Source organism: Gossypium raimondii, chromosome 8 (assembly GCF_025698545.1).
Source record: "Gossypium raimondii isolate GPD5lz chromosome 8, ASM2569854v1, whole genome shotgun sequence".
Classification (NCBI taxonomy): domain Eukaryota; kingdom Viridiplantae; phylum Streptophyta; class Magnoliopsida; order Malvales; family Malvaceae; genus Gossypium; species Gossypium raimondii.
Window position 1 is genome coordinate 5,558,320 of NC_068572.1, and position 14,375 is coordinate 5,572,694.

The 14,375-nt window shown below is 29.0% G+C and overlaps 2 protein-coding genes across 2 annotated transcripts; both read right to left on the reverse strand.

The window, feature by feature from the left end:
- Positions 1 to 461: 461 nt before the first annotated feature.
- LOC105793531 (S-protein homolog 1) lies at positions 462 to 938 on the reverse strand. The gene has a single exon (XM_012622430.2). It carries the CDS (start codon positions 936 to 938, stop codon positions 462 to 464), a length of 477 nt encoding a protein of 158 aa, XP_012477884.1.
- An 8,101-nt stretch (positions 939 to 9,039) lies between these two features.
- Positions 9,040 to 9,520, reverse strand: LOC128042883 (S-protein homolog 1-like). Its single transcript, XM_052634205.1, has one exon. It carries the CDS (start codon positions 9,500 to 9,502, stop codon positions 9,098 to 9,100), a length of 405 nt encoding a protein of 134 aa, XP_052490165.1. The 5' UTR covers positions 9,503 to 9,520; the 3' UTR covers positions 9,040 to 9,097.
- Positions 9,521 to 14,375: the final 4,855 nt, after the last annotated feature.

Sequence of the window (14,375 nt, forward strand, 5' to 3'; positions counted from 1 at the left end):
AATTGCATTTTGTTCTATCTAAATTTGAATTGAGTTTGGCTTCCCATATTTTTTTGTTGATAAGACTTGAACCCGAAATTTATTTAAAGGTTATCAAACTTTTTTTTTAGTATAATCAATGTATCTTTCATATTCATTTTACGGTTCATAAATACCAATTCTTTTGAAATTTATGGAGAGGACATTGAATTGTTAAGTACTTAAAATTTGGATTTAAAAATCGATCTTATTTATCTTTCCTATCTTAACCAGTGATTCAGGGTTCGATATTCACCTTGGGTAAGAAGCAATTTTAGAACTCGTGGCTAACATATATCCTTTAATGAGCCTACAAAATGCAGAGAATAAATTACTTAGTTGGCTTCAAATGTATTGAGAAAAAAAAATCCCATTTTTTAACCTGTATTAACTAATCAACTTTATTCCAAAAATAACATTCAAAGATAACATAATCAATGGTTTTAACTCAACATCTTCTTGTCTAAATATGAATGATTTTTAGTCTTATTCCAAGGATCCCAGTTATATTTCAAACGATATTCTTTATGCTTATAGCTGAACAAATATACGCCGTCATCTTGCGATCTCCACCGGCAGTTATTCCCGGCACATTCTTTATCAAGGAACTTGTCGTCCGTCCAGAAGACGTCAAGGTACTTTTCGCCGCCGGTCCACCACATGTGGCAGCTGAACTTGGTCGTTGAGAAGAAATTGGTACGGAACGTCCAATTGAACTCGTTGTAGGGGAGGAGGTGGCGGACACCGAGATCGTCGTCCTTGGATCTGCAGTGAGCTTCCAGAAACTCGCCGTGGCTGAACCCGTTGCTGACGTGAACGTGACACTTGTTTAGGATGGAGTGAGTAACGAGTGACTGAGTCAGGCAAAGCGCCATAACCAGCATCATCTTCTTCGTAACAACATTTTGGGCGGGACTCATATTTGATATATATATATAAAGGTTGTTGATATGGTTAATTTGCTTTCCCCTTCTATCCTTTTATAGCAAAAGAGGCGGGGCTTGTCCAAAAAAATAGATATTTGGATAATTATGAATATCTTAAAATTTATTTCAAAAGATTTAATAGCACAAATTAAGTATTTTAAAAAATAATTAAATTTGTCTAATTTTATGATTTTGATTAAATCTTTCCATATATTAATCTTTTTATAATTGAAATTATAAAGGTTAAAGGTTTCTAAAAGTGTATAAAAAGTTATTAAAATCTATAATTTGAAAAATAGAAATGATTTGATGAGGACACGATAATTGAATTTCTGTTAAAATTGAATTAACCGATCAAATCGATTTAATTTGATTAATCGGTTGGTTAACCGATCTAACTCAGTCGGAGGTTGGTTAATATTTTTTGGAAATTTGATTATCGGTTAATTTAGTTTGAAACCGAGTAATTAACTGAATTAATCTAACTTAATAATTAATAATTTTATGTAATTTTAATTCAGTTAATTTGGTTAATTCAGTCAAATGAACATTATCAATTTTTTATATGTTTTAACAAAAAATAAAACATATAAATTTTGGTTAATTGACTGAATTAACCGAAATATTTCAATTCGGTTAATTTGTTTTTGAAAACATTTCAGTTCAATTAACGGTTAAAAGATTAAAAGTTCATCAATTTGGTTAATACCATTCAGTTCGGTTAACCGCTTGAATACTACTAAATAATACAAGCTATTTGAAAATTATTTATATTTTATATCTAATTACTTAAATTATGAAATCATAAATTTCATAAGCTTGATAATAATATTAAAAAGTTTCTTATTTTTATTTTATTTATAATTTTTTAAAATATCATAATTACAATTATTATATTAAACATTATCCGTAACCTCCAAGATTTTATTTCTTAATAAATTTTAGGCAATTAACTTCAAATTTAATGCATAACCCATAACTCCAATTAATATATTAATTTTATTGTATTTACTGTTAAAATCTCAATTAATTTAATTTTCAAAATTTTAAAATTTCCATTTAATCCCTTTAAGATCTTTAATTATATCAGTTTTAATTGAAAATTTTCATTTAATCTCTTTAAATCTTTAATTATATCAGTTTTAATTAGAATAATAATTTTAGTGGGCATAAATAGGTCCCTTAAAATGATAAATATCCCTTTTAGTTCTTTTTTAAGTATATAAAATTATAAATTAGTATAATGGTAAAATTATATTTTAACTCCTCTAAATCTATAATATATCTCTATCTCTTCCTAAAACAATTTTCTAACTTCGCTCTTATTATTACAATAGTGAGGAGAATTTTTTTGAATTTTTATTATATTTTAGTTTTATATTTGGTATTTGTACTTTCATAAAATGTCAATGTGGTACTTATCCTTTGAATATACTCAATGTGGGACTTGAACTATCAATCATGTATTATTATTGTACTCGGAGTTAATACCTATAATAAAGCTAAACCAACCAATGGAAATTCAACATGTGGATTTTTTTCCAAATCATTGATTCCACGTGAATAATATAATATTATATGAAAAGATAAATAAAACAAAAAAATGAAATGGTAGTCGAAATCAAGTTATTCAACCTCCCATTCAAGCTCAATAAGTCAAGCAAAATACATAAATTTGGGGAAATTTTGGCTTGTATAAATTTCAGAAAATTTAGGGTTTTAAAAATTGAATAAATTTTGAGTTAAAATTTGATTTTTTAAAGTTAAACTTATGTTTTGTAGGTTTAGTTATTTATTTATTAATTTAATTCAATTCAATTTAATTCCATTTTTTGTTTTATTTATCTTTTCACATAATATTATATTATCCACGTGGAGTTTATGATTTGGAAAAAAATCCACGTGTCAAATTTTCATTGTTTGGCTTAGCATTTACTAAGGGCATTAACTACATATATACCATAATGATACATCGATTGATAGTTCAAGTACCACATTGAACATTTTCCAAGTATAAGTACCACGTTGGGCAATTTATGAAAGTACATGTGTCAAATAAGACACAAATTGATAGTTCAAGTATCACATTGGACATTTTCAAAGTACAGATATCACATTAGACATTTTATGAAAGTACAGGTACCAAATAATACACAAATTAATAGTTCAAGTACCACATTGGACATTTTATGAAAGTATAAGTATCAAATGTGACATTATCCCTTTATAATATTATATCTTTCAACTTAGACTAATTAAATAGGAGTAATTCAAGGTTTCTAATTATATTATTAGGATAATTAGAATAGTGAATTTTTTCCTTTTATATTAATAATTTAATTTAATATAATTTATTAATAGATTGTATACTAAACTTACTTAAAATAATACAATTTTATATCGAGCTAATTATTTATTTATTGATTAGATTATAGTATAAAAATTTAAAGGTTACAATTTATTCAAAATTTTTACATTTTTATATATTTGGAATTTAATCTCTATACTTTTATTTTCGAAATTTAGTCTCTCTAATTTTTAAATTTAAAATTCAGGTCTATTTGTTAACATTGTTAGAATTCTTTTGTGTTGGTGTGACATTTTAAAAATAAAATAAACTTGGTATTCATGTAAAAAAACATTGTAATGACTGAATTTAATAAAGAATTTTAACGGTACTAACAATTCTTAAAATCCACATCGTCATTTTAAGTAGAATAAAGTATTTAGACTAACTATTGTGATTATAAAAGTACGCTGGGGCTTTTATTTTATTTTTATAATTTTATTTAATTAAGATTTAAAATTAATTTCAAAATAAACTTTAAAATTTTATAATTATTTTGTGTTAATCCTAATTTTGACATTAGTTATTTCAAATAGTTATCGCTTTTAACTATGTTAAATAAAATAATGTCGTATATATTTTTTTCTTAAAATAATTGCTTCTAACTAAATCATGGCTTAATCACCTTCTAACTAATTATAATAACATATATATGTTTCTGTTGGAATAAATATATTTAAAGAAAATTGATTTCATCATGAATATCTTATTAAGTGGATGTCCATCATGATCAAAACAAAGTTTTAATGTATTTTAAATTCTAATAGTTATCACAATTAAATCTCTAATTCTTTTATATTTTCATGACTATAAATAGAAACTCGATGAAGTATTGTAATTACCCATTTTGATCAATAAAGTATATTCTCTATTGCTTTCATGTTTTCTTTGTTCTTTATTCTCTCCATCTCTTTATTTTATAACAATTTCAACAAACTCCAATGATTATATTATAAAAGTAAATGCAAAATTATTTCAAATTAAATTATAATGAATAAACCTAAAATTGAGTATAATAAAAAGACCAGGGGTGAAACCAGGGGGTTGGCAAGGGCCTCGCGCCCCCTAAAATAGAAAATCTTTAATTTAAATCCTTTAATATTTTTAAAAATTTAAAATAGTAAAAGTAAAATTGTACTTTGCCTCCCTAAAAAATATAAAAGTTTGATTTAATCCTTTAAAAATTATAAAGATATAGTATATTAAAATGGTGAAATTGTATTTTTACTATCGTAAAAATTACAATTTAATTTCGACCTGCTTAAAAAAAATTTGATTTCATCCCTGACCAAAACCAGAATTTGATATTATGAAAATAAATGAAAAATTATCTCAAATTAAATTATAAATAAGAACTAAATCTTATTTGATATTATTTTTCTTACATTTCTCTTTCCCCATCCTTTTTGTCTCCTCGGAGGCTTAGTCCCTTCTCTTCTTTTTCCAATATCTTAGGGGGTTCAAACGGTTAACCAATCGTTTAACTGAACCAAACTGAACTAGTATTAACCAAACTCTTTAATCCTTTAACCGTTAACTAAACCAAAATTTTTTTCAAAAAAAATTAACTGAATCGAAATTTATATGTTTTGCTTTTTTGTTAAAACAAGTATAAAACATATAAAATAAATAAATTGATAATGTTTGTCGAAACCGTTTTTTGAAAACAAAAATTTAGTTGTCGACTTTAAAGATAAAACTGGAGTCGCCACCGATCCTTTATTAAGGTGTGATCGGCCCACCTTAAAAATAATTTTGGTCTGCGAAATTTGAGAAAACAGGTTCGGGAGTCAGTTACGCACGAAGAAGGATTAGCACTCTCGTAACGCCCAAAATCGGTATCAAATTGATTGTTTAATGTCTTGGTGTCGAAAATTTGAAAAGATTTTAAAGAAAACTTTTTATTTCATGAATGAATCAAAATAATAAGACATTCTTATTTCAAAGAAATAAAACACCACACCCAGTGAGTTAGGGCACAATGTTTTTAAATCTTCAAAATACCCGAATATTGCCTTTTGCTTTTGAAAATTCTTATTTCGAGAAGAAAATGTCATGACCAGTAAGTTAGGACCCAACATTTTTGAATTCCCGAGAATAAGCTTTTATTTAAAATTTGCGAATTTATTGCAAAACGAATACTTGACTTTCTAAATTCATCGAAAAATAATCGCAATCCAGTAAGTTAGGACACAATCTTCCTCAAGAATCATGAACGCCAAATATCTCGAAAATTTATGAAATATCATGATTTTAATACCTTGACAAAACCAAAATATACATTTTTTAAAAAGGATATGCTAAAAGGGTTAATGCATAACATGAAATCAATATTCTAATCTCAAGCATATATAAATAAACATTCGTCAATATATATACAAGTGTAATATACAAGTAAATTTGAAAATATGTGTTCGCATATATGTAACACACATATGATAATACATATACAAAGATGGATATATATATATATATATATATATATATATATATATATATATATATATATAAAATGCATGTTGGGGTGAATATGAAAATCGTAAAAATATAAAATGTACATACGTTAATACACATATAAGCGTACAAGTGAAAAGCAAAATTTATAATAATTTCTAAAGACATGTGTATGTAAAAAAATGTACATATTTATTTACAAAACTATGAAAACATAATATGCATTAGAGGTGCTCATGGGCCGGCCGGCCCGGCCCGGCCCGACGGCCCGCCCGAAATATGGGAGGGTTTGGGTAAAAATATAGGCCTGAAATATGGGCTTGGACAAAAAAACGAGGCCCGTTTAGAAAACGGGCCGGGCCTCGGGCACCACTTTTTCGGCCCGAGCCCAGCCCCTACCCTACCGATTAATAAATATATTTATTTTTTAATTTTAAAATATTTTTACATACTTTTTAAATTTTTTAATTTTAAAATATTTTAAAATACTTTTTAAAATTTTTTAATTTTAAAATATTTTGAAAATATTTTTTAAATTTTTAAATTTTTAAAATAAATATGGGCGGGCGCCCGGCCCGGCTTATGATTTTTCCCGGCCGGGCTTGGGCAAAATCTTAGGCCCATATTTTGGGTCAATTTGCTGCCCGGCCGAATTTTTATGGGTCCGCCCACCCGCCCGACCCATGAGCACCTCTAATATGCATAAAAATGTATAAAATATGTGTGTATGTACATGTATCTATTTTAAAAAATTGTATAGGTATATGTATGGAACATAAAGTATGAGAAGGTTAAAAACTGAAACACTGTAAAAACAAGTTTAAAAAATGTATGAATGCATGTGTTCATGAAAACTAAAAACATATATGTAGATTCAAAATAGGCGTATATATGAATGGAATAATAATATTAATAATAATATTAATAATAACAATAAATAAGATAAAAAATGATATAGCATAGTTATGATAAAAACAAAAAAAAATGGATCAAATTGAATTAAAAATGAGAAAATGGGGCGAATTTTGGATAAAATTTAAGAAAGGAGGGACCCCCTTGAACGCGCGCGTAACAACGGAGGACCAAGAGGGAAATTATCCCGTCTTTCCAAAACGCAGCGCGATGGGGGACTAAATTGAAACGGACATCGAATATGCAGCCCAATTTTAAGGGGAAAAAACAGGTTTAATTGAGACGCGTTGCAAAAGGGAGGGGTCAAATGCGCAATTTCCCCTTTGAAGCCAAACGCGCGGATCCTCCCCATCGGGTCGGGTCACCGCGCGGGTCGCACCTGGCTAAATCGGCGCCGTTTTGATCTGTTATTTAAAATAGATTTTTTTCTCTAAAACATCATTTGCAACAGAAAAGAGGATAAAAAAAAGAAAAATAATAAAACCAGTGCCCCCTTTTACTCTGCTAGGGTTTCGACCCTAGCATCCTTGCGCCGCCGTTCAATTGGCCCTCTCACCAAAACTCCGACCACGACGGAGATGGCGGTGGCACGGCGTTTTCGGGAAGCTTTCCTCCCTTTTTGTTATCTTAAATGAAATAAAATGAAGAATAAAGAAAATATAAAAAAAATGCAAATAAAAACGATGGTTACTGCAAAGAAAACTAAAAGAATCACCTTAAAAAAAACTCGTATTTTCTGTTCTTTATTGATTTTTTCTCTTTTTCTCTGTATCCTCTCGATACAATATCCATCCCCCTTTTACAGAATAAAAGTCGGCTTTATATAGCCCGAAAAATCAAATACAAGTGTTGTTTTTCACTGTTTCTTTTCTTTTGGACTCCTTCGAGTCCGTGTTTGCAGGTGCTTGTGGAGCGAACGGCGCGCGTGGAGAGGGCTGTCTCCGAGTCTTGCGGCGACTGGACACTTGCTGGAGGCGAGGGCTTGCTACGGGTAGGTTTTTTCTTTTGATTTTTTTAGTTTTGCTGTGTTGGGCTGCTAGTTACTGGGTCTAGGGTTTGGGTCTTGTTTGTTGGTTTGGGCCTGAGTGTTATAATGTAAAATGGGTGTTAGATTGGGCCTGGGCACATTTGGGTTTATACAATGTTCATTTGACTGAATTATTCGAATTAGTAATAGCCTAATACATATAATATATAATATTATTTATAACGTTCGGTTAATTACCCGATTATGAACCGAATTAACCGTAAATAGAAATTCCAATAAAACATTTAACCGACCTCTAACTAAACTAGATCAATAAACCGACCGATTAACCGAATTAGATCGATTCAATCAGTTAATTTAGTTTTAACCAAAATTTGAATACCCTCACAATACTCCACCCAACTAAATAAAATAACAAATAGAAATGGTAGGTGTCAATGATGGGCTAAACATTTCTACAGTGCTTAGCTACAGTAAAACATGTGTATTTATCAAAAGGATGGGTAATAATCATGAAGAAAATTTTTAAAGGATGCATTTATTTGAAAGTCCTTGAGAATTCAATTGAATTAAATGCATGCTTTTCTAAGAGAAATTTTGTTGTATTAATTGAGTTTCCATTAAAATTAATTTTATTGGTATCTCGTAATTACATTGAACTTCGATTATATATGAAATTACATTAGACGCTAATTAAATCTAAATTCGAGTTAGATTCTAATTATATATATATATAGAAACAAGGAAAGAATACTAATTTAAATATAAATTGTTCTATTCAACGTTGCGCTGGCATTATCGGCCATGAAAGAAATGGAAGCCTAAGTCTCATGTTCTTGCTATGTTTGTTATTGCATTAGCTACATGGTTGCCTTCCCTGTAAATATACAATACTCGAACCACCCAAGATCGTTGCAACATTTGTTGGATTAGTCGGATTAATACAGTTGCAGAAACTTCCGTATAAATCTTCTCAATCTTCTTTTTTCATACATAAAACTTGAACTTAAAACTTATTTAAAGGATTCCGTTTTACAATCTATAAACATTTATCCTTTCAAAGATTTATGGAAAGGATATGGCCAACTTTTTACTATTAGAGTAGACGTAGGTAAAATTAATTATTTATCTCGTGATTTTTTTTAGTAATAGACGAGAATATCTGTCATTATAATAACAAATGCATATGGAAATTTAAATTTAGATTCAAATTTAAAAATCAATCTCATTTGAACTCATGTGATAGCCCGATAATTAAGAGTGTTCACTGTTCCAGATATTACCTTAGTTTGAGTCACGTTTATTGAAAAAAACCATCCACATTTTTTAACTTTTATTCGAAAAATAACATTGAAAGATAGCATTATCAATAGTTTAACTCATCATCTTCTTGTCTAAATATATGTTAGTTTTAGTCTTATTCCAAGGATCCCATTTATATTTCAAACAAAATTAATTATGATGATAGCTAAACAATAACAAATAGACGCCATCATCTTGCGATCTCCGCCGGCAGTTATTCCCGCCGCACTCGTTGGAGAGGAACTTGTTATCGACCCAAAAGACATCAAGGTACTTTTCGCCGCCGGTCCACCACATGTGGCAGCTGAACTTGGTCCGTGAGAAGAAATCAGTGCGAAACGTCCAATTGAACTCGCCGTAGGCGGGGATGTGGCGGACGCCGAGATCGTCGTCCTTGGATCTACTGTGAGCTTCCAGAATCTCGCCATGGTTGAACCCATTGATGACGTGAACGTGAAATTTGTTCAGGATCCAGTGAGTGATGAGTGACTGAGTCAGGCAAAGCGCCCTAACCAGAATCATCTTCTTCGTAACAACATTTTGGGCGGGATTCATATTTGTTAATATTTTTTGTTTTACTGTTAAAAGGATGTTCATATGGGTGATATCCTTTCCCCTTCTACCCTTTTATGGCAAAAGAGACGGGTCTCGTACCAAAAAAAGAAAAGAAGATAATTATGAAATGATAAGTTGATTCTTAAAATTTATTTCAAAAAAAATAATAGGACAATTTACGTATGGTAAACTATAAAAATAGTCACTTTTGTTTGCTTTATATTGCATTTTAGTCATTTATGTTTGAAATGTTACATTTTAGTCACTTATGTTATCATTTTGTTACGAAGTGGTCACTCTACCGTTACCCCCCTAACAGTGGTCCTACGTGGCAGTCCAAATGGGTTCTAAATGCCAACTTGGATGTCGTACATGGTAGTCCAAATTAAATTTATTTAATTAAAAACCTATTTTCATCCCAGCTAGATATCCAAGTTGGCATTTAAAACTCATTTAGACTGCCACGTAGGACTGTCGTTAGGGAGGTAACGGAGTTTAACGGTAGAGTGACCTCATAACAAAACGATAATGTAAGTGACTAAAACGTAACATCTCAAACATAAGTGACTAAAATGTAATCTAAGGCAAACAAAAGTGACTATTTTTGTAGTTTACCCTTTAAGTATTCTAAAAAATAATTAAATTTGTATAATTTTATGATTTTTATTAAATCTTTCAATTCTTTTTCTATATAATTAAAATTTTGTATAATTTTTATAATTGAATTTATGAAAGTTAAAAAAGATTATTAAAAAGTGTATAAAAATATTTTATATCTAATTACTTAAATTATGAAATCGTAAATTTCATAAGTTCAATGGTTGTCGAGTGCTCGATCTGTAACGAAGCGATTTTGGACGATGTTGAAAAATACTATTTCGGAACTCAATTCCGTAAAATCGAATTAATGAAATTATGAATAGAATAATTTAAGTGTTTAAAATTGAAAATATATTAGCAAATAATCGAGTAATTAAATCAAGAAAATCATTAATTATAGTCAATGATTAAATTGTAAAAATGCAGTTGCTATTAAATTTTAATTTAGAAAATACCTGAAGACCTAATTAGCAATTAACCAAAAGATCTAATGATTATTTAACCATTTAAGCCGTCCAAACTTGAGAGAAAATAAGAAGAAGAAAAAACCCTTTCTTAATTTATTAACATTTGGTCACTCAAATATTTTTATGAAATCTTAATTATCTAAGTTTAGTTCATCACACCCATACTTTAGATTTTTAATTTGTAAAGATAAATCCAAGTTATCATTAGTAAATTTTCATAGTTTTGAGCTTGAAGATAATGAATATATGAATGATGAGTTAAAATATGTTAGAACTAAGTTAGCAGGTAGTGCAATTAGCTTGCTTAAGGTAATGATCTCACTTGCCTCGTATGAAATTGATTCGAGCATGATGTGAATTGGTTATGTTTTAAACTATGATATGTGAACCATGCATATATGTTTGAAACATTGGATACCCTAATAATAGTCTTGGGTAGAGTTAGGTATAGTTGGCATGTCATAGCATTAGTGTACAGGATTTTTACTTCGGTTTATACCGATGAGGCGCGGAGCGGATATTATACTTCGGACGTACCGATGAGATGCGAGGCACATTTATATGTTTAGTTCGGTTTATATCAATGAGGCATAGAACGCATATTTTGCTTGGATGTACCGATGAGGCACTAGGTGCCAAATATATTGGTGTGATGGCTGTATGATCCATGTATCCATCTTGAGTCCATGTCTGGTTAATAGAGATTGTGAAAACATGTATTTTGCCTATTGATATTGGATATTGAAATGTGTAATTGTATCTCGATGTTTAAGCAAAAAAACATGGCATGTGAAAGATCATTTGATCTAGTTACACAAGCCCTGAGGGCCGATACAGTTATAAAATGAATCATTAGATTCGAGACTGTAATGAGAAAGTGAAATCATCATTGTGAAATGTCATGTTTGCATGTAATTGAAATGTAATGGAATAAGGATTACATGTTGTTATATGACATGTTTAATAGCTTAAAGCATGATGTTAAGTTCATGAGACAAGAGATGCAACAATGATTTAGATAATATTTGGATTTCATATATGTATTTGGTTTTTTTTTTTTGTTGTATTTAATTAATGCTTTAAATCATGTTAGCATCATTTATTTCTATTGCTCAACATATGATTTTGTTTATTTTTGTGCACAGACACCGTTAAATCTCGAGGGCTAAAGGAGTGCAAAGGCATTCAAAGTTCAACTTTCAACTTAGAAAAGCTTGTATATATAGTTTTTGTTATGTGTATAGCAAGTAGCATGTTCCTAATGTCTTGAGTTGGTCTTTAGGTTCATTTTGAGGTTTTGGTACACATGATAGGAAGGTTTATAATATGAATGTGACCTTGTATATTTGATTGGATGTGTAGGTACTAAACTAGTGGTATAATGGTATGCTCACTCATTTTGTATATGTGCGTCTGTAACTGAGGATTGCTTGCATGCTAAGTAATTGAGTGTGATGCATGAAATTAGAATGAATATCATCGTATGTATATTTTTATTTTTATTTTAAATAAAAAGACTAAACTATCCTCGAATAATATAATTTATTTTAAATACGAAGTGACATTAAAGATAAATATTTGAATTCAAAATCTCACTTTAAATCAGTTTAGTCATTTCAATTATCACACTTAGTTATAGGTAAATATCTTCAGAAAATCGATTAAGTCGGCTTTTGAGTTTTTTTGACCAAATCAATTCAACTGAGAGCCACTGCTCTCTTAAATACGGAATTAATTAAAAGATGTTAATTTTAGGCATAATGACTTATTTGATCCTCTAACTTTACAAAAAAGGTCATTTTAACCTTTCATTAATTTTTTTTTATCTCTTTTAACCTTTAAACTTATATTGTTTGTCAAATCACCCCACAATGGATGGAAAAACTAATGTATGTTAACTTTGCTTATGTGGCAATCCACGTATATGCCACATTATCAATTAATTAATTTTTAAAATTTTTAAAATATATTTTTATATTTTTGTACTTTTAATAATTTTAATATAATTTTAAAAATTTTAAAAATAATTAATTGCACATCCACGTAACAATTCATGTATATGTCATATCAACAAAGTGGAACGACGATAATTTTTCCATTTATTTTAGGAGTAATGTGACAAATAATATAAATTTAAAGATAAAAAATGAAAAATTAAATAAATTACTAAAATGATTTTGGTAGTATTATGCCTAAATTTTATTATAACAAAATGAAACAGTACGCTTTTCATCACTCAATAATATACTTCGATGAGTTGAAGAGCAGCCATTAAAGCAAAAAACCAAAGCTCAAAATAAACATTCAGACAGTGGAACCATGGACAAACGAGCTTCCACCTTACGAAACTACATTAATGTATATAAGGTTTTTTTTTTTTGTTTTTTAATTATATCATGTTCAATGTACATATTGTCGATTGAGTCTTAATTCGACTGGTATCATTATTGTTGTCAGTATATGAAGTCGTGAGTTCAAGTATGGTGAAACGCATCATCTTCCTATTTAAAGATTGAGGAAGGGTTATGGGTAATTCTAGATATTATATAAATAAAAGAATAAATACGATAAGAACCTATAATAAAACTAATGTTAAAAAAAACATACATGTCGAATATAAAAGATAAAAAAAAAAAAGCATGTCCCACATTAGTATATGAATATCCATATAATATGGTTGGAAAAAATCGGAGAATTTTCATTTTTTTCAAGGTCGATTTCGAATATTAAAATTTAAAATAAAATTACATTAAAAGAAAAGATAATTAGATGGGTCAAGATTAAGTTATATATTGTTATAAGAGTTAGAATGTAATTTTATGGCTGTATTGACTTATATCTTTGTGATTTTTGAAATAATTAAATAAAAAATTTAACATTTTTGAGAGACCAAACTATAATTTTATCATATATTGATTCAGGATTTTATAAACTTTAAGAGCCTAAAATTGTAATTTTTCATTTTAGGAGGCCAGAGCCCTTGCCTGCCCCTCTCTCCACCTTTGAGAAGGTCTAAGAATCAAGTCAAGATTGAAGCGAGCAAAAAAATGCCTAACTCGTCTCATTGTCATCCTTACAATTAACAAAATCAACTTGAAAATTTTAAGGTTGTTTTCCTCTTAAATACAATAGAGGAAATGGTATTACTAGTGACGTTTTTAGTGAGATCGTCGCCAAAAATCCTAAAAATATATAAATGAACAGATAAACTATACAAATGATCACCCAACTGTACTTGCGTTCTTGTTTTGGTCATCCAACTTTAAAAATTTTCAATTTAGACACTAACATTTGAATTCGTTCATGTTTTGATCACCTATCGTTAAATTGATAATGAAAAGCATCTTTCTAATTGGGATAATAATACATTTAGTTCTCAATACTTACATATAATTCTAAATAATTCAATAGGTTTAATTATTCACATTTACAAATTCTATCAATTTGATCCTGAAACTTCTCAATCAAAGCTTTCAGCTTTTAAAACAAAGGCATTCCACATCTATAAATTTGTAAAACCCAAAAAAAAAAAAGAAAAGGGACTTCTCTCAACTAACGAGCCATTTTCTAAGCTAATTCTTGGTATCAATGAATTTATCTTGAAACTTTATTTCCTTTTCATTTTTCATTACGCTTTCTTCTAATTATAATATTTATAACCCTTTAATTGATAAAATTTTAGTTAAAGAAAATAGAAAACCTTACAAAAAGACACTTTAGATTTACTCTTATTGTTAACAGATGATATTTCCTTCAACGTATATAGAAATAGTCCTTGAAACCGGTCTTTGAAATTGGAAATTAAA

Coding starts and splice junctions, on each gene's coding strand:
- LOC105793531 (XM_012622430.2), bottom strand. CDS start 938: ATGAGTCCCGCCCAAAATGTTGTTACGAAGAAGATGATGCTGGTTATG.
- LOC128042883 (XM_052634205.1), bottom strand. CDS start 9,502: ATGAATCCCGCCCAAAATGTTGTTACGAAGAAGATGATTCTGGTTAGG.